General features: G+C 55.6%; 1 protein-coding gene across 1 annotated transcript; it reads left to right on the forward strand.

Annotated features, from left to right (window-relative positions):
* Positions 1-633: 633 nt before the first annotated feature.
* FAM78A (family with sequence similarity 78 member A) lies at positions 634-19365 on the forward strand. Its single transcript, XM_023216928.2, has 2 exons — positions 634-1769; positions 16086-19365. Exons 1-2 carry the CDS (start codon positions 1447-1449, stop codon positions 16612-16614), a joined length of 852 nt encoding a protein of 283 aa, XP_023072696.1. The 5' UTR covers positions 634-1446; the 3' UTR covers positions 16615-19365.
* The last annotated feature ends 216 nt before the right edge of the window (positions 19366-19581 follow it).

The following is a 19581-nucleotide window of genomic DNA, read 5'->3' on the forward strand; positions in this document are numbered from 1 at the left end:
AGAACGTGCCCGCGGCTGGGTCAGGGGCTTTCGGAGGGCGGCGACCTGGGCCAGCGGAGCGGCCCCCGGGGCAGGTGAGTCGGCGGCGCTGCCCGGGTGGGGGCGTGCGCGCCAAAGTTCCCCGGCAGCGGCGAGCGCGCCCGACGCGCGGGGATCCGGGGCTGCTAGCGGCTGGAGAGGGGCGACAGAGGCGCTTGACGCGGCGGGGCGGGGGCACTACGCCCTCCGAGGGCCGGGGGACCCCAGCAGGGAAAGGGGTGCCCGCCGGATCCGACGGCCCTGGTGGGTGGCGCTGTGCCCAAGGGGCCGGAGGGACGGGGTGGGGAAGGGGCACCTGGCGCTGGCGGCGCGGTGGTGGGGACAGCGCAGGGCAAGTGCTCGTCGCCCCCTGCAGCGACAGCCGCTCGCCCCCCACCCCGCCCCCGGGAGGGACGATATCAGCGGAGATGTCACGGGCGGCTATTATTCGCTGGTGCGCGCGGTCGTGCGGCCGCCACTGACGGGGCGGGCGCAGGGGGCGGGGGCCGCCGCCTCCGGGGAGACCGCCCAGAGCTGCGCCGTCAGCTCTGCAGCCCGCGCCCAGCGCGAACGCGTCGCCGCCCCCGCGCGCCCCCCGCAGCAAAGTTCGGCTTAACTTTGAGGCGGGCCTTGACGCGCTGTCCCTTCCACCTCCCACCAGGTCCTCGGCGGCCGTGGCGAAGCAGGCAGCGGCGGCCGGAGCGCAGCCCCGGGACCCTGCGCGGCGGCCGGCAGCCACAGCGGCGAAGGGACGCGGCGTACCCGCGTGGGGACGTCCGGCCGGCGCCCACGAGTGGGCGCCGACGGGGCCCGCGCCGCGCTCCCCAGACACCGGCGAGCAGCCGGAGCCCTGAGCTCGCCTCCTGGAAGCCGCGGGTCGGCGCTTGCCCCGAGGGCGCCGGGACATCGGCCGGCGGACAGAAACTGCTCTGCAATTGATTCGGCCGCGCCGGGCGGGTGCGGGTGCGGGGCCCGGAGGGAGCGCGTGCGGAAGGCCGAAGGGCAGGAAGTCAGTCTTCTGCAGCGAGGGTGGCGCGACCGCACGGGGACGGAGCCTTCCTTATTTATGAGTCTGCCGGCGCTCGCCTGCTTCCTCCGAAGACTTGAGGGAGAGTCTGTGAGCTGCCGTCCCCGCGTATGAGGCACAGAAGGGCCGGATGTCAGAACGACATAATTATTCATTAAACTACAAACTTTTCTTTTTTTAACCCAAAGAATATCGGTGATTTTTGTCCACTGCGAGGAGAAGAAGAGCGAGCCCAGGGCTCGTGAAATGCGGCAGAATCCTTATTTATAAACAGGCCGAGGTAGTGATATATGCGACCCCCCTCTACTCAGTGACTTTTCTATCCTATGGATATCGGTCTTGAGAGTTGAGATTGGAGAGCAGCGCCATCTGCACTGGGTCCTGCAGCCTCAGTCCTTTCAATGCCTGGTTTTCTCTGTGACTGCTGGCCTTCCCTGGAGATCAGAGCGCTCCTGTGTGCCATGGGCTGTATTCAGAGCATCGGAGGTAAAGCCAGAGTCTTCCGGGAAGGGATCACGGTGATTGATGTGAAAGCCTCCATCGACCCCGTCCCCACCAGCATCGATGAGTCCTCCAGCGTGGTGCTCCGCTACCGGACACCCCACTTCCGGGCCTCGGCCCAGGTAGTCATGCCTCCTATCCCCAAGAAGGAGACTTGGATAGTTGGCTGGATCCAGGCGTGCAGCCACATGGAGTTCTACAACCAGTACGGCGAGCAGGGCATGTGAGTACGGCCCAGAGCCAGCTCTGGGAACTGCTAGGGATGGCCGAGCTTGGAGGCCTGGTGAGGGGCAGCTGATAGGGGGGAAGGTGGAGATACCATGGAGACAGGACCCAGGCCAGAGAGAAGCTTTAGGCAGGTATGCAGGTGGCCTCCTTGGCCCGGTAGCTCCCTGAAGAGTTTCCCTGTGGATCTAGATTGGAGTCACAGTCCTGCACCCTACTCTGCCACTGTTTCCCCGGGGTTCCCGTCTCCTTCCTTGCAAGATGCCGAGAAAGCAGAGGAACATTACTCCCAGTGTTTCCTGGCAGAGCAAGCGTGCCGTCCGCCTGAGGAGTGTTAGTGCCATCAGGGGTCACCAGAGAGGCTGGAGGGCTGCCCTCCAGGCCTCTGGCCCTGTGGGGGCCCATGGCGGACACTCGGGCACTCTGCAACTCCCAGACCCGTGTGTTCAGGGCTTTGCGATTGGGCCTCAATTATCTCTCTGGCTTATACAAGTGCGTGCGAGGACCTGGGGGAGTGCTTCGCTGTTCCAAACGGCACTGTGTTTGAGAGCACAGTTAGTTTTAGAAGCCTAATTTCTTCACAGTGTAGCGCTTTCAAGGCAGAAGACCACTTTATGCAGACAAGTCCAGTGTTCCCCGGCGAGGCCCTAGCAGCAACAGCAAAGAGGAGCCTCTCCTGCAGCTGTGAAGCCCCGTCTCCAGAGTGTGCCTAGGGTATTGGGGGTCCCGGTGAGGACCCTGGGGCCCTGGGGCTCCTTTCCTGGCCTGCTTCCTGACCCCAGAGAAGGCCGTCCCCAGGGTGGAAAGAGCTGCATTTAGGCAGAGTTGGGAGAGTGACTTCACGTGAAGGTTCACCCTAAGACAGTGGTGGTGAAAATAGCTGTTTCTGAGCATGAGGAGGGCTAGGCAGGTCCTGGTGGGCAGCTCACCCATGCGGCCCCGTGACTGGCCGCAGACACTCCCAGAGCCCCTCTCAGCGTCTACCCTGTGCAGCTTCACTTCCCCGTTTTGCAAGTGGGGAAAAGAGGAGAATTTCCCCAGGAGTTGGAACTTATCACAGATTTAAGAACCTCGTGGGCCACCTGTAAATGAGAGGGGTGGAGGCTGGCGGGACACCAAGTCTGGTGGCTTCTCTACTTAATGACTGCAAAGTTCTAAAGGAAACATGAGGATCACAGTAACCCTTAAATCCAGCGCGTGACTGTGACCATCCCAAAGAGGTGCATGGGGGGCACATGCAGAGGCTCTCACCGGCCGTCTCCACCAGCCCGGTATCTGTGCCAAGCCCTTTGCGTCTCAAGAGCAGCTAGTAATCCAGTTCAGGCCGGGGGCTGCCTTTCTATTCTAAGCAGGGAAACATGATTCTTAGTTATGCAGTGAGGACCTTTTCTGAGAACCCTTAAGCCCAGAAACCTCCTCGGGCTTTGAAGGCATCCGGGACAGTTGTAGAAACAAAAGTCTTCCTCAGGGTTTTGGGCTAAGCCTAGTTGATTCCCTAGAAGGGGTTGGGAAGCCAGTGTCGTCTTCTGAACTTGGAAAGACTTGAGCACTAGTCGGGACTGTATTCTAATGAGGTTGGTGCAACGTGTGGTGGAGAGGCCACGGGCCTGACCCAAGGTACAGACTCCAAGCCTCAGCTTCCCCTTCCGTGCACACGGGCTTCCGATGTCTTGGCTAAGACTTATTCTCCATCTGGTGACCCTGAGTAGGTGAGGGTGATGTGGCTGGAGCCAGGCCTGAGACTGGGAACTGAGGCAGCCTTGCCCTCCCCGTCCCAGTCCTCACTTCCTGGTTGGAAGAGCCTCATGCCTTCTTAGGCAGATATGGGCGGGGGGCCAGGCTCTGCCACTCTCCAGGATGTGACCCTAGGCAAGTCCCTTTACTGCTCTGAGCCTCAGTGTACACATCTGCGAAATGGGGCTGGCAATAACCCCTTCCCCATGAGTTCTTGTGAGAATCACTCAAGCCAACCAAATTTGCCATGCAGTCAGCCCCGCGCCAAGCTCGTGGTGAATACTTACTGCAGGCAGTAATGGGATGGGGATCGTCCTTAGCGGTGTTGTCCTTGTTACTGTTATTCTATCAGACGTGAGTGGCTAAAACTACAGAATTAGGACAGATGTCAGCCACACTGTGTAGTGAATCTTCTCCCCAGGCTGAGTCTTTGTCTGTCACATAGGGCCCACTTCCTGAGTTTAAAACTTTAAAGCAGTGTAAGGCATGAAGAGCTTGTGTTTTAAAGTGGCTCCAGACCGTTTTCCTTGCCATCCCTCTGCCCCTGACGTTTCTCTCTGCTCCCTCTCTCTCTCGGGACTCCTCTTTCGCTGCAGGGAGCCTCTGTGTCCCACCCAGCTCATTCTCCCTGGGTGCACTGGCTGTGTAATCCCAGTTGGGATACACAGGGACCAGCCCCAGGGACAGGATGGAGTTGGAGGCTCCCTGGGAGGGGCGGCTTGGAGCAGTTGGGCAGAAGGGTCCATGTGTCCTGGCTCCTAAGGCCTTGGCCAGGCAGCCCCTGGGCTTCCATTCCGTGTCTGTCCATGGGGGTGAGAACTTCCCGTAGGCTGCTGTGAGGATTCAGTGAGAGGCCAGTATGGGTGACCGTCCTGTAGCCGAGACATAGAGGAAGAGGCTGCCGAGTGCTTATTAATAATCAACAGAATCATCCTAATGGGCTGAGTGGCCAAAGAATAGAGTCCTGGATTCAACCTGCACCCTTGAAGGGCTCGTGGAGAAGGCCAGGATGTCTCTTTGCTTTAGCTCCTTGCTGAATGGAAATAGAAGCATTTAGGTGGGATTTAGTTATTTTTTTTTTAATTTTAATTTTTATTTATTTATTTATTTTTTGAGACAGTCTTATTCTTGTCCCCCAGGCTGGAGTGCAATGGTGCCAATCTTGGCTCACTGCAACCTCTGCCTCCCGGGTTCAAGTGATTCTCTTGCCCCAGCCTCCAGAGTAGCTGGGATTACAGGCACACACCATCATGCCCAGCTAATTTTTGTATTTTTAGTAGAGATGGGGTTTCACCATGTTGGCCAGGATGGTCTCGAACTCCTGACCTCAGTTGATCTGCCTGCCTCAGCTCTCAAAGGGCTGGGATTACAGGCGTGAGCCTTAGGTGGGATTTAAAACCCCCTTCCTGTCTCCCCTGCCGCAGGCCTTCCATTTTCCGAGTTTTTAAGTCTTGTGGCATGAAGGAAAGGGAACAGTGGTTGGGGTGACCAGGAACCCCAACCAGCCCAGAATTGTCCCTCTGCTCTGCCTGGCCCAGGGTCAGGTAATTCTTTGTGCTGGTGGGGGGTGTCCTGTGCATGGGTAGGGGGCTGGGCAGCATCCCTGGCCTCTACCCACTGCGTGCCACGAGCACATCCCCGCAAGCTGTGACAGTCAGTAATGTCCCCAGGGAGGGCCCGATGTCCCCAGGAGGGGCTATGAAAGCACACCTAGTGGAGGACCGCTGGACTTGACCCAGACAATTCACATCCTTAAAATGAAACCCAGGCCCTGTGCTTTAGTGGCCCGGGGAAGGGGGGACAGCCAGGTAACGAGAGCTAGGTTAGGGCTTTCATTCTTTCCAAATGGACTTGTATCCAAAATGTTAATTCCAGATACTTAACCGAAATCCATCATACCCCCAAACGTTATCCCTGCTTAAAATTAATCCCTAAACCAGGAGGATCACTTTTTAGAATGACATTCTGGGTTTGAAATATTTGAAATGGAACAATTAAAAAAAAAAACAAAAAACAACAACAAAAAAACCACACCATCTCAATAATACCCTGACTTTTACAGACAGAGCTGGAAAAGAGTGAGTTTCTCTGTGCCAGCATGAGAGGATTCTGTATGGCTTTGGGTCCAACGCACATCGCTTTAAAAGCCAACCCCCCCCCCCCCCCAACTGTTGGAGACACCCGCCCCCCCCCCCCCCCCCCCCGCAATTCCTCAACTGCCACCTGTCAGCTGGCACAGAGTCTTCTAAGTGACAAGTCACAATTTCTCGCCTGTGTGGGAGAAGTTCCACGTTGTCCCTGGTTTGCCCTTCTCTGGGGCCCCCTGGGAACCTGGCCCACAGCCACGTCCATGGCCAAGGCCAAGGCCAGGGGCAGTTTATGGCTCTGGATTCTGCCAAATGGCAGACTGGGTAGGGAGGAGGGGGAACAGCTCAGATGGAAAGGGTTTCTTTGGGTTGATGGGGACACTGCTCCATGCCCGTGTGTAGCAAGGTGTGAACCCCAGCTCCCAACCCTTGGGCCAGCCTCTTAACCTTTCCAAGCCTCACTGTTCCTGTCTGTGAAATGGGAATATGAGTTCGCCCTCATAGGGTTGTGATGATAAGAGCTTAACCCAGCACCTCACATATACCAGGCACTCAATATACGGTAGCCGTCAATACCACAGCTATGAATCATGATACTAACAATGTCTTATTCATTATGCGGTGCCTGTCAGAGTCAGCGGAAAGGTGGCTGTCTTGTTGCTGTTGTTACATCATCCCTTCTCCTGGGTTTCAGATACCTGTCTATAGCATGAATGCTGTCACTGTGTTACGAAAGGCCAGCGGGGCCGGGCGTGGTGGCTCACACCTGTAATCCCAGCACTTTGGGAGGCCGAGGCTGGCGAATCACGAGGTCAGGAGATTGAGACCATCCTGGCTAACATGGTGAAACCCCGTCTCTACTAAAAATACAAAAAATTAGCCGGGCGTGGTGGTGGGTGCCTGTAGTCCCAACTACTCGGGAGGCTGAGGCAGGAGAACGGCGCAAACCTGGGAGGCAGAGCTTGCAGTGAGCCGAGATCGCACCACTGCACTCCAGCCTGGGCGACAGAGTGAGACTTCATCTCAAAAAGAAAAAAAAAAAAAAAAAAGAGAGGCCAGTAGCCAGCCTGGACAATACAGTGAAACCCTGTGCCTACAAAAAATACAAAAAAATTAGCCAGACACGGTGGCGCATGCTTCTAGTCACAGCTACTTGAGAGGCTGAGGTGGGAGGTTCACCTGAGCCCGGGGACGTCAGAGCTGCAAGTGAGCTGTGATCGCACCACTGCACTGCAGCCGGGGCTACAGAGTGAGACCCCATCTCAAAAAAAAAAAAAAAAAAAAAAGACTGGTGAGAAGGGACAGGGCAGGGGTAGAGGGACTGCTGGGTGCCACCCAGCCCTGCTGGGATGACCCTGAGAATGGCTACCTCGGGCGCCTTCCCACCTGCCATCTCCCAACGTCCTCCCCAGGAACTTAGGAAGGCCTCGTTTTATGATGTGGTCACAGCTTCTAAGACCTGAAGCTGGTTGCCCGAGCAGTCTTGCTCAGTGCCAGCAGATCTGGGGACAGGCCATGGAGGAATGTCCCTGCTGACCACGTGGCCTCTTCCTGAAGCCGGGGCCTGAGCGTCAGTTGTGCAAAGAACAATTGAGGAGGAGGCTTCCTCTCTGTAACCGGAAGGCGGCCTCCCCCATCTGCTGGGCCCTGGCGGAGGCAAGGGCGGGGTGGGTGGGAGAGGGAAGTCCTCGGTTCAAGGCTTTGGGGTGGGAGGAAGTAAGGGGGATGACCCAGCCTAAAGAGAGCTCCCCCAGGACCAGCCCCGGCCAAGGGATCGCTGCAGCCCTCATCCACCGTCCAAGCACTGGAAACAAACATCGGAGACGTGCGAGGCGCCACTCAACAGCCGTAGTAATCAGGGAAATGACAAGTTACATACTGACATCCTTTGTTTTGCTGATCAGAGTTGGGTGCAATGAAAAAGATCAGTGGTGCCCAGTATTCGGGGGAGGGGAGTGTCTTCACCTGTTGTTTGTGGGAGGACACTTGCGGCAGGCGAGGATGCCGAAGGGTAAGCCTGGCTGTGCCTGTTACCGTCCACACGTGCAAGCCCTTTAGCTCGGTGGCTGTACATTATTTGAGATGGAGTTTCACTCTTGTCGCCCAGGCTGGAGTGCCGTGGCATGATCTTGGCTCACTGCAACCTCCACCTCCCGGGTTCAAGCGATTCTCTTGTCTCTGCCTTCCGAGTAGCTGGGATCACAGGTGCCTGCCACCACACCCGGCTTTTTTCTCTTTTTTTTCATATTTTTAGTAGAGACGGGGTTTCACCATGCTGACCAGGCTAGTCTCGAATTCCTGACCTCAAGCGATCCACCTGCCTCAGCCTCCTAAAGTCCTGAGATGACAGACGTGAGCCACGGTGCCCAGCCTGTACTTTTAGAGCCTCTGACAGAAACTTTGTGCCCCTAGCTCAGGGCCTGCATATTGGAGGCGTCCAAAAAAATAATCTACTGAACAAGTGAGTTAATGATCGCGTGAACCGGGGAAGCAGCACATAAAGATGCACATGGGCCGGGTGCGGCGGCTCACGCCTATAATCCCAGCATTTTGGGAGGCTGAGGCAGGCGAATCATCTGAGGTCAGGAGTTCGAGACCAGCCTGACCAACATGGCAAAACCCTTTCTCTACTAAAAATACAAAACTTAGTGGGGTGTGGTGGTGCATGCCTGTAATCCCAGCTACTCAGAAGGCTGAGGTGCAAGAATTGCTTGAACCCAGGAGGTGGAGGTTACAGTGAGCCGAGATCACGCCACTGCACTCTAGCCTGGGCAACAGAGCGAGACTGTCTTAAAAAAAAAAAAAAAAAAACAATGCACAAGTAAGGATGTTAACTCCAGCACGGCTCCTAATAGCAAAAAACCAGGAACAACTCAAGGGTCCCTCAAGAGGGAGTGAAATTATGGTCTGCAGTGCAGACTCTGAGGCAGGGCCCCAGGCCCTGAAGACAAGGTAGAGCTATGGATACTCCCACATGGGGAAATGGTACATTGTTGTTACATTTTTGTTTAAAGTTATCAAACAATATGTAGGGTAGTAACCCATTTTTGTTAAAAAGAAAATACTGAAGTTGGGAACATGTTCTGTGTGTATGCAGAGAGCAAGGTCCCAAAGGATGTTTACCGGAGTACAACACGGGGCACACCGGGAGGGGCGCAGGGGGAGGTAGGTTTCAGTTTTCACTTGATAAGCTTTTTTTTTTTTTTTTCCTGCAACGCAGTTTCACTCTTGTTGCCCAGGCTGGAGTGCAGTGGTGCCATCTCGGCTCATTGCAACCTCCGCCTCCTGGGTTCAAGCGATTCTCCTGCCTCAACCTCCTGAGTAGCTGAGATTACAGGCGGGCGCTACTGTCCTCAGCTAATTTTTGTATTTTTAGTAGAGACGGGGTTTCACCATGTTGGTCAGGCTGGTCTTGAACTCCTGACCTCAAGCAATCCGCCCTCCTCTGGCTTCTATAGTTCTGGAATTACAGGCGTGAGCCACCGCGCCCGGCCTAAAAGCACTTCTTTTATAACTAAATTTTTTTTTTCTCTTTTTGAAACGGGGTCTCGGTCTGTCGCCCGGGCTGGAGTGCAGTGGCCGGATCTCAGCTCACTGCAAGCTCCGCCTCACGAGTTTACACCATTCTCCTGCCTCAGCCTCCCGAGTAGCTGGGACTACAGGTGCCTGCCACCTCGCCCGGCTAGTTTCTTTTTTTTTTTTGTATTTTTTAGTAGAGACGGGGTTTTACCGTGTTAGCCAGGATGGTCTCGATCTCCTGACCTCGTGATCTGCCCGTCTCGGCCTCCCAAAGTGCTGGGATTACAGGCTTGAGCCACCGCGCCCGGCCTATAACAAAAATTAAACAGGCTCTGTTGGTCTTTCCTCCTCGTGTTAAATCCCAGTGATCCACTGCGGTGCCTGGGTTAAGAGGGGTGGGGTTGGCAGGGAGGTGTGTGGGTCCCAGAAGGAATGGAGTTTGTTGTGGTGGGGGAATCCTGTGGGCAGGCCCTGTGGGAGGCGAGACCTCCAGCCCTTCCCTCACCTGGTGAACAGGTGTTGGGGAGACTGGGAGAGCACGGCCTGGTGGCCTCGTGGTGGTGGCGACAGCCCAGGGGGGCAGCAGCACGGGGGGAAGTCAGGAAGCCGGGATGCCTGTCCAGTGTGGAATGGGGGCTCTTGGGCCATCATTTCTGAAAAATTTTAAAGCTTTTACAGAATGAGTACTTTCTGCAAATTTTATCAGATTATAGAATCCATACCATTGGGGGGTAGGTAAAATAATTCCTAACTTCCTGCCTGGCCCATGTGAGGGGCTGAAACCAGGGCTGAGCAGGAGACTATGTGGCATGGGCAGGCCCTAGCCCTGGAGCCTCAAGTCTTTATCTGTAAAGGTGTTTCTTTCTTTTTTTTTTTTTTTTGAGACGGAGTCTCGCTCTGTCACCCAGGCTGGAGTGCAGTGGCCAGATCTCAGCTCACTGCAAGCTCCGCCTCCCGGGTTTATGCCATTCTCCTGCCTCCGCCTCCTGAGTAGCTGGGACTACAGGCGCCCGCCACCACGCCCAGCTAGTTTTTTTGTATTTTTTAGTAGAGACGGGATTTCACCGGGTTAGCCAGGATGGTCTCGATCTCCTGACCTCGTGATCCGCCTGTCTCGGGCTCCCAAAGTGCTGGGATTACAGGCTTGAGCCACTGCGCCTGGCCAAAGGTGTTTCTTAAGGTGCCCAATGTGAGCCGCTTGTAGGAGGTGGAATAATATTTGAGTCAATCATTTAAGGTTAAGGCTAAATTTTATTTTAATACAACATATTTAATGCCTATTAGAACATATATCTGTATATCTGTATATATAGCATATCCAACCTGCTATTTCAAAGGTGTTTCTAAATTTCGTTGACTTTTCTTTCTTTTAGTGACAGGGTCTTACTCTGTTGTCCAGGCTGGAGTGCTGTGGGGCAATCCTAGTTCACTGCAGCCTTGACCTCCTGGGCTCCAGCAATCCTCCCACCTTAGCTTCCCGAGTAGCTGGGAGTATAGGGACGCACCACCACGTCTGGCTAATTTTTTTTTTTTTTGAGGCGGAGTCTCGCTCTGTCGCCCGGACTGGAGTGCAGTGGCCGGATCTCAGCTCACTGCAAGCTCCGCCTCCCGGGTTTAGGCCATTCTCCTGCCTCAGCCTCCCGAGTAGCTGGGACTACAGGCGCCCGCCACCTCGCCCGGCTAGTTTTTATATTTTTAGTAGAGACAGGGTTTCACCGTGTTAGCCAGGATGGTCTCGATCTCCTGACCTCGTGATCCACCCGTCTCAGCCTCCCAAAGTGCTGGGATTACAGGCTTGAGCCACTGCGCCCGGCCACGTCTGGCTAATTTTTAAGTTTTTTGTACAGACGAGTCTCTTGCTTTGCTGCCCTGGCTGGTCTTGACCTCCTGGGTTCAAGCGATACCCACCCTCCAGCCTCAGACTCCCATAGTTGATTCTTTTAAAAGCTGATTAGGTCAGGCACGGTGGCTCATCTCAGCAGCTTGGGAGGCTGAGGTGGGAGGATCACTTAGGTTCCATTAGAGGCTGGTGGGGTAAGAGCTGGGTCAGACTGGGGACCTTGGCCCAGTGACTTCCCAGCTGTGTGACCTCGGACCTGGCCTCTAACTGCCTTAAGTCTCCTCCGTGAAATGCACCCCACAGCCCCAGCCGCAGGGAGGTGTGGTGCCCGGCACAGCCCGTGTGCTCAGGGAGTGGTACCTGTTGTCAGCACTTGCTAAGGAGACCGTCCAGCAAGAGGCTCTTGCAGCTGCAGCCCTGCAGGATAAGCAGAAGCTCAGAGCAACTTTAGGGGCTCAGGACTCCTCACAGAGATGCCCTATGGGCTTTGGGGGAGACCCAGCATGCACTGACAGCCATTGATCCTAGCCACAGACACTGATGGTGCCTGAAGCTGGGCCAGGTGCTGTGATACATCCCAGATATGTGGTGATGGGTGAGGCAGGCCTGGCCCTGCCCTCACGGTCTCGTGGTCTGTCTGGGAAAGAGACTGGCAGCAAATGAGTGCATCAGTATTTAATCACCGTCATGAACAGGCCACAGGGCAGTGGGATGAGATCCAGTGGCGTTGAATACCGGGAGGGACCTGGCCCATGTGGAGGGTCCAGGCAGGCTTCTTTGGGATGGTGGCTGCAGAGCTGAGTAATGAGCAGCTATGAGCGAGGAGAGGAGGAGTAAGAGGGGAGAGGAGGAGGAGGAAAAGGGGGTGGAGGAGGAGGAGGATGAAGATGAGGACGAGGATGACGCTGCTCCCAGTAGAAGGCCGTGAAAGGGAGGAGCATGGCCCACTGCAGCAGCTGAGAATGGCTGGGGCCCTGGAGCCCAGGGAGGACGTGTGTGTACACGCACGTGTGTGTACACGTGCCTGTGTGCATGCACGTGGGGCTCTAGTCTTCAATTGTGTCGGTTTTAAGGGCATAGGGGAGTCATGGCCGGTTTAACAGGGTTGGAGCCGTGCCATTGGATTTGTGTTTTTAGAAGATCCCTCGGGCTGCTTCTGGGAGGGGAACAGATTGCAGGAGGCTGGGAGACCAGGGAAGGGTAAGGCCAGGGTGGAGGCAGAGGAGGAGAAGGGGCACAGCCTGGAGGGGCAAGGGAGAGTCCGGGATGGCGCTGTGTCCCGGAAACACAGGCCTCCCCATTGCTAGCCAGGCCAGTAGCTCTGTCCACCCCTCTCAGGGCTTCATGGCGTGTGGTGCCAAGCAGGTGCCCTGCAGATGTTTGTTGGGTGGGTGACGATGGGACTCAAGACAGGGACACTGTGGGAGGCTGAGGAAGCCACTTCAGCCCAGGAAGCATTCTGACGCCTGGGTTCCAGCCTGGACTTACCTGCTGTCCTTTGGGGTCACTGGGCGGATGGGATTGTGACAGGTGGCCCTGCCTGCCTCTGCCCACAGCCATGGAGGTGAATGGCCTGCTGGGCTCCTAGACTGGACAGCTGCCCGGGGCCTGCACTCAGAAGGGCTCCGAGCATGGTTCAAGGCTCTGCTGTCACTGCATTGAAAATCTCAGGTTGTTTACAGCCAGGCGTGGTGGCTCACGCCTGTAATCCCAGCACTTTGGGAGGCCAAGGTGGGCAATCACCTGAGGTCAGGGGTTTAAGACCAGCCTGGCCAACATGGTGAAACTCCATCTCTGCTAAAAAATATATAAAAATTAGGCCGGGCATGGTGGCTCACGCCTGTGATCACAGCACTGTGGGAGGCTGAGTTGGGTGGGTTACCTGATGTCAGGAGCTCGAGACCAACCTTACATGGTGAAACCCCATCTCCACTAAATAATTAGTCGGGCATGGTGGCACATGCCTGTAATCTCAGCTACTTGGGAAGCTGAGGCAGGAGAATTGCTTGAACCCGGGAGGCAGAGGTTGCAGTGAGCTGAGATCATGCCACTGCACTCCAGCCCGGGCAGCAAGAGTGAAACTCTGTCTCAAAAAAAAGGAGAAAGGTGGTTAAGATATTGCTTAACTTTAGACTTTTAAGTCAAAAATAATGGGAAAATTGCAAGGACAACTACTAAGAGAACAGAATTAGAATGTTTAAATCCCCAGTAAGTACCAAGAAGAAACAGAAGAAAAATACCAACAAAATCTGTAATCAAAAGAACGGTGGGCAAAAAGCATTAAAAAACTGAATAGAAATTTTACAGAGAAGAGAAACAAGTTCATATAAAAATAATTTGGCTGGGGCGGTGGCTCACGCCTGTAATCCCAGACACTTTGGGAGGCCAAGGCAGGCAGATCACCTGAGGTCAGGAGCTTGAGACCAGCCTGGCCAACATGGTGAAACCCCGTCTCTACTAAAAATATAAAATTAGCTGGGGATGGTGGTGGGTGCCTGTGGTCCTACCTACTCAGGAGGCTGAGGCAGAAGAATCACTTGAACCTGGGAGGCCGAGGGTCCAGTGAGCAGAGATCTCACCACTGCGCTCCAGCCTGACAGACAGAGTGAGACTCCGTCTCAAATAATAATAATAATAATAAAAGGTCAGAAAAGGCTTCAGGTCAAAATAGGGCTTCAGGTCAAATCAGGGCTACCTGGTCTGGGAGAGGCACACCTCTAACTGTTCATGCCATGCTCAGAGTGTCTCCAGAAGCGTCCACTGACTGCTGTTGGTTGCACCAGGCAGTGAGTATCAATACATTTCATCATCACAAAAACCTGGCAGGCAGATGTCAGCGGATTGTCCGTGGGCTGCTGATGAGACGGTGAAGGCTCCGCGCGTCTGTGACTGGACCACAGTGCGAGCAGCTGGGGCTAACAGTAGACCCTGGGCTGCCGCAGGTGCCCCTGAGCTACACATCTCCCGTACCCCTAGCACCCGCCAGGTGGGGGGATCCCTGCAGCCTGGTGACGATTTGGCCCCGGCCCTGGCCCTGAGCCGTGCCCCGCATGACGCAGTGCTGTCTGCCAGTCCGGGAGGCTCCTCACCTGTCTGTGTCTGAGCCAGAGCCTGGGAGTTTCAGGACTGCAGAAAGGAAAGGAAACCGCAAGGCTGGGGTCAGGAAGAGGAGGGCTGTTCTGCTGCCCAGCCCCTCCCCCAAACCAGGCCTTCAGCCCTTTGCAAATGAAAGGGGGCAAGGCCCAAGCAGGGTTCCTTATGCAAGTTTGCTTTCTGCCCTGAAAAACCAAAAAAACGGGAATCTGTTCCAAACAAGTGTAAGCACTGGGTGAGCACAGAGCAGGAGTTTTCTTCTGAAATAGGAGACCAGGCCGCCAGTAGGCAAAGAGACTCTGACCCGCTTCTTCATCCATGCCGGGGAATGAATGAGCAGGCTCACCCCGTTGTCATCCTGCCTGCTGCTGTGGACCTCCCCAGATCTTTGGAATTACTGGGTACTTCCAGATAGTGAGGTTGTCTGAGCTTCCTCCAGGTTCCCTGAGTCTGGGGTGCTCAGGGGCTGGGCAGGAGATGCCCATTAAGCAGGTGTTACTCTAATGAGTGAGCTTTTCAATGAGATGAACAGGAAAAGTGGCAAAATCATGTTCCTAATCATTCCTCCTGTAGCGGCCCCAATTTTGCTAACTGCTAACATTATATGATGTGTAAGTAGGGGAATGCATTTTTTAAATTATGGTAAAGCCTATGTAACATTTTATAAAATTTACCATTTTATTTTATTTTTATTATTTTTTAAAGACAGGGTCTGGCTCTGTCACCCAGGCTGGAGTGCAGTGGCACGATCTCAGCTCACTGCAACCTCCGCCTCCCAGGTTCAAGCGATTCTCCTGCCTCAGCCTCTTGAGTAGCTGGGATTACAGGTGCCCGCCACCACGCCCAGCTAATTTTTGTATTTTTAGTAGAGACGGGGTTTCACCGTGTTAGCCAGGCTGGTCTCAAACTCCTGACCTCAAGTGATCCACCATGTCTGACAAAAATAGACCATTTTAATCATTCATAAGTGCACAGCTCAGTGGCATTAGGTCCATTCAAGTTGTTTTGCAGCCTTTACCACCATCCATCTTCAGAACTCTTTTCTTTCTCTTTTTTTTTTTTTTTTGAGATGGAGTCTTGCTCTTATTGCCCAGGCTGGAGTGCAGTGGCACGATCTCGGCTCACTGCAACCTCCGCCTCCTGGGTTCAAGCGATTCTCCTGCCTCAGCCTCCTGAGTAGTTGGGATTACAGGCATGTGCCACCATGCCTGATTAATTTTTTGTATTTTTTTTTAGTAGAGACAGGGTTTCACCATTTTGGCCAGGCTGTTCTCAAACTTCTGACCTCATGATCCACCCGCCTTGGCCTCCCAAAGTGAATTTTTGTATTTTTAGTAGAGAGGAGGTTTCACCATGTTGGCCAGGCTGGTCTTGAACTCCTAACCTTAAGTGATCCACCTGCCTCAGCCTCTTAAAGTGCTGGCATTACAGGCGTGAGCCACCGCGCCTGGCCAGGAGTGCATTTTTAACAGTAGCTTGTTCCTGGGAGTACCCGCTGTGCACGTAGGTGAGCAGAAGGCACAGTGGGCACAGGCTGTCCTGAGCTTCCCTGTTACAGGTTCCTTGGTGGAAACGGGCGCCCGGGTCCCAGGCTCCACCACTTGGCCAAATGTCCTTAGGAAAAGGTAGCCTCAGTCTCCACTCCCAGCCCACCTCTTTGCTTTCTGTATCTGCAGGGTGGGGTTGCATGGAGAAGATTGTCTGTGAGCCTGTAATGTTAAATTAAGGGGCCCCTACAGCCTGGGATGGGCTCCGTATCCACGGCCACGTGGGAGTGTGGAATCTGTATGTCCCGAAAGCAACTTGGGCCAGGCCGGCCACCTTTTTCTGTCCGAGGGTTATGATTAGAATAGCAGTAGTGATGACAGTGACACTCCCAGCTATTGTCTGACCCCCTGCCCCCAGAATGTCAAAGGGGACGGGGTGGTCTGCTGGGTCCGTTCCATCCTCAGGGCCCAGGACAGCCCCTGGCCTACCAGGGAGACACAGAAAAGCCCTCCTTGAGCGACTGAGTGAGTGAACTGGCCTTCCTTGTCCTCAGGTCCAGCTGGGAGCTCCCCGACCTCCAGGAGGGCAAGATCCAAGCCATCAGCGACTCTGACGGGGTGAACTACCCCTGGTACGGCAACACCACGGAGACCTGCACCATCGTGGGTCCCACCAAGAGAGATTCCAAGTTCATCATCAGCATGAACGACAACTTTTACCCCAGCGTCACATGGGCCGTGCCCGTCAGCGAGAGCAACGTGGCCAAGCTCACCAACATCTACCGGGACCAGAGCTTCACCACCTGGCTGGTGGCCACTAACACCTCCACCAACGACATGATCATCCTGCAGACGCTCCACTGGCGCATGCAGCTCAGCATCGAGGTGAACCCCAACCGGCCCCTGGGCCAGCGCGCCCGGCTGCGGGAGCCCATCGCCCAGGACCAGCCCAAAATCCTAAGCAAGAACGAGCCCATCCCGCCCAGCGCCCTGGTCAAGCCCAATGCCAACGATGCCCAGGTCCTCATGTGGCGGCCCAAGTACGGGCAGCCGCTGGTGGTGATCCCGCCCAAGCACCGGTGACAGCCAGGGCCACCCGCTAGGTTTCGCAAATAATAATACCGCTGAAAACAAAACTCAGACTCACTCTTCAGTCATTCAGCAAGATACAACCGTTCTACCCTCTCCAGCGGGCGGATCTCACTGTGCTGAGGCCCCCCGGGAAGGCCTCCCCGGCGCTCGGCACCTGCTTCCTTTCAGGGAGGGGGGAGACCTAAGCGGGACAGACAGACCCCACGTGCGCCCTCAGGGTCACCTCTGGTCTCCTTGCCTCTCCTTTTGCTCACAGCTTCAGTCACGCACCTGTAACAGATTCCCCGAAACACTGCTTTTTCCGTTTTTTAAAAACTCCTCTTATGGGGGTTCAGGGGCAGGAGGAGGAGGAGCCGATTAGGAGGGAAGCTCCGGCCCCGATCAAAGAGACAGATCCGCACTGCTGCCGATTTGTGGCGCTGGCCGGCCTTCCCCCCGGGTCCCCCTGCCCTCTGTCATGCGGCCTTATGTAGACTTGCTTTGCCAAACTTTTGCCTTAAGCTGAATTTAAAGGAAGAAAACCAATTGGAGAAAGAAAGCAGGATCTCTTTTCTACTGGACTTTTCCTCTTCTGCCAGAGGTGGAGGGATGGGTGGGGTCGCCTGTGAGGGTCTCTTGAGCCCTTCTTCCCGGTTGTCTTGGGAGAAGGGTGAGGATGGGCGTTGAGACCTGAAACCAGCTGCTCACTCTTTCTTTTTGGCAGAAACAAAACCACAGGCAGATTCCGCCTGAACAGCCCCTTCTCTCCCTCCACCCCCAGGTCTCATCCCGGCCCCTGCGGAGAGGGGCTGTGAGCTCTGGCCAGGGGGTGGCTCTGCCAGCGGCCTGGCCTCTTCTCCCGTGTCTTCCCAGCAGCCTTAACTTCCCTTGGGCAGCTCTAGGAGGAGGGAGGGAGGCTCCTGTGAGCCCAGGGAATTTTCACCCTCAGTCCTCAGGACCCACCCCCAGTTGAGTCCCTGGCCCTTCCTCCAGGTGTGTGGTTTTTTTCCTTCTCCATCCACACTGGTCCCAAATGCCTGGGGGCCAGCAACCCGGCCCGCCGACACACAGCCTCAGTGTTAGTCTCAAAGGTAAGGAAGGCAATCACATCCCTTCTTGCAGGGCATTTTAAGACTTGAATCAGGTGGGCCCCGGCCCCTGTGGCTGGCTGGCCCCTGGTGTACTGTAAAAGGGCCAAGACAGGGCTCGTTCTCAGGGGCGCCCCTCCCAGGCCTTTGGGGCAGCGGGATGGTGCAGTCAGGCTCTGGGTGCCACACTGATGGCGGTAGAAGGCGCCTGAGCTCTAGGGAAGTCTTGGGAGGCAGTCGACCGAGCCCCTGCTTCCTGTCCTCAAAGAAGTGAATCCAGGCCAAGGGCTGGGAGGGCTGGGTGGGCTCATGGTAGAGAGGGGTCAGAGCCACTCTGGAGGCTGGGCTGGCACAGTGGAGAGTGACAGGTGAGGACAGACGTCTGGAAGCCCATCCCTGGGACCTGCCCTCCCTCGGTCCCAGGTTACTGGAGCCTCAGGGCTTACTGAGTCCTGACCCATTGTGCCAGGGTTCTGGGCAGTGTCTGCCTTGTGGCCACTTGCAGGGGCTATTAGGGGACATCCCACTGAAGCCATGTTCCTTCCAGCTTGCCAAACACACAGCTACCCGCCCAGGGCCCACACTCAGCCTAATAATTATCAAGCACAGAAAACCGTCCATTTAGAAAAATAATCCATTTCTGCTGCAGATGAGCCACTTGTAGGAGTCTCCGTGACAGCGTGGGACGGTGTGGGCACCGAGGTCCCTGCCCCGCTCCTTTGTCCACGGGCTGTTGCGTTTATTCAAGGGGTGCTTAATGACCGTTCAGCCTCTCCCGTCTGTCTCCAGGCCCAGCTCGTGCCAGGAGGCTGTCCTGGGACATGCTGGGCTGGAGCTGCCGGCTGGCACGGTGCTCAGGGGGCCCCTGGTGGGGGCCAGGACCTCCCCACAGAAACTGCAGGTTCTCTTTTGTGAGGATGGAGGCCGTGCCACCCAGAAAGGCAGTAACCTTAGGGGAACAGCGGGTCCCAGCTGCACGTCTGAGGACGGGTGGGGACGGGGCTGGGTCTCGGCCTTCATTCACTGGAGACTTCTCCACTCAGGTCTTTTGTTGCACTAAAGCAGGGACAGGACCCTGGGGGTTCAGGAAGCGGGTCTTAGGCTGCCGGGTTCTTCCCGGAAGTGGGGCTGGAGAGCAGAATGGAAAGGGGCTTCCTGAGCTGCTGGGGGGTGAAGGACCCCCAAATCCACATTTCTTGAGTGTGAGCAAACACTCGAGACAGGAGCCAGCACCCCTCCCACTGCATGCCCGGCCCCCGGCCCACCTTGCCCCCTGACCCACCTTCACCTGTGCCCCTTCTTTCCACCCTTCCTTCCTCACTGAAGAAGGGCTGGGAAGACCCTGGAGAGGCTGCAGGTCTGTCCTGACACTCAGCTAAGCCCCATTCTGCCCCCCTCAGCCTCCTTGCTCATGTTGGAGCACAGGCCCCAGGCTTCCTGCCGGGGCCCCGATTCCTCTTATGTCCCCCAGCCCCGCCCTGGCGTGGACATCCACTCACTCCTTCCAGCAATAAGAACCGTCCTTGGTCGTGGAGAGTACTGTGAAACAAACCAATGCACTTACCAGGAGGCACAAGACTCTTGAAGAAGATGTAAAATGAACCTGTTTTTTTTTTTTTTATAAAAAACAAAAACCAAATATTCATAAAGAGAAATAAAATGTAATTTTAAAGTAGGCTTGGCTAGGTCCTGGATGTTTCTGAAGTGGCGATTCACTTTGGGGTGGGTGGCTCAGCGGTGCTGGCTACAGGGGTGAACCTATTTGGGGGGCAGGAGGATGGGCTGAGGCTGGGATCCTGGTGCTCAGGACCTGGGAAATGGGAGGAGGGAACCAGCCTTGGAGGCCTGCTCCTTCCAGCTGCCTGTGTTCACAGCACCAGCTCCGGCGAGA

The sequence above is a fragment of the Piliocolobus tephrosceles genome, chromosome 14 (genome assembly GCF_002776525.5).
Source record: "Piliocolobus tephrosceles isolate RC106 chromosome 14, ASM277652v3, whole genome shotgun sequence".
In the NCBI taxonomy this organism is placed as follows: Eukaryota; Metazoa; Chordata; class Mammalia; order Primates; family Cercopithecidae; genus Piliocolobus; species Piliocolobus tephrosceles.

Bases quoted from the DNA above. Each gene is read 5' to 3' on its own strand.
- FAM78A (XM_023216928.2), top strand. From the start codon at position 1,447: ATGCCTGGTTTTCTCTGTGACTGCTGGCCTTCCCTGGAGATCAGAGCG. The intron at 1,770-16,085 runs GTGAGTACGGCC...CCTTGTCCTCAG, and splicing joins CAGTACGGCGAGCAGGGCAT to GTCCAGCTGGGAGCTCCCCG.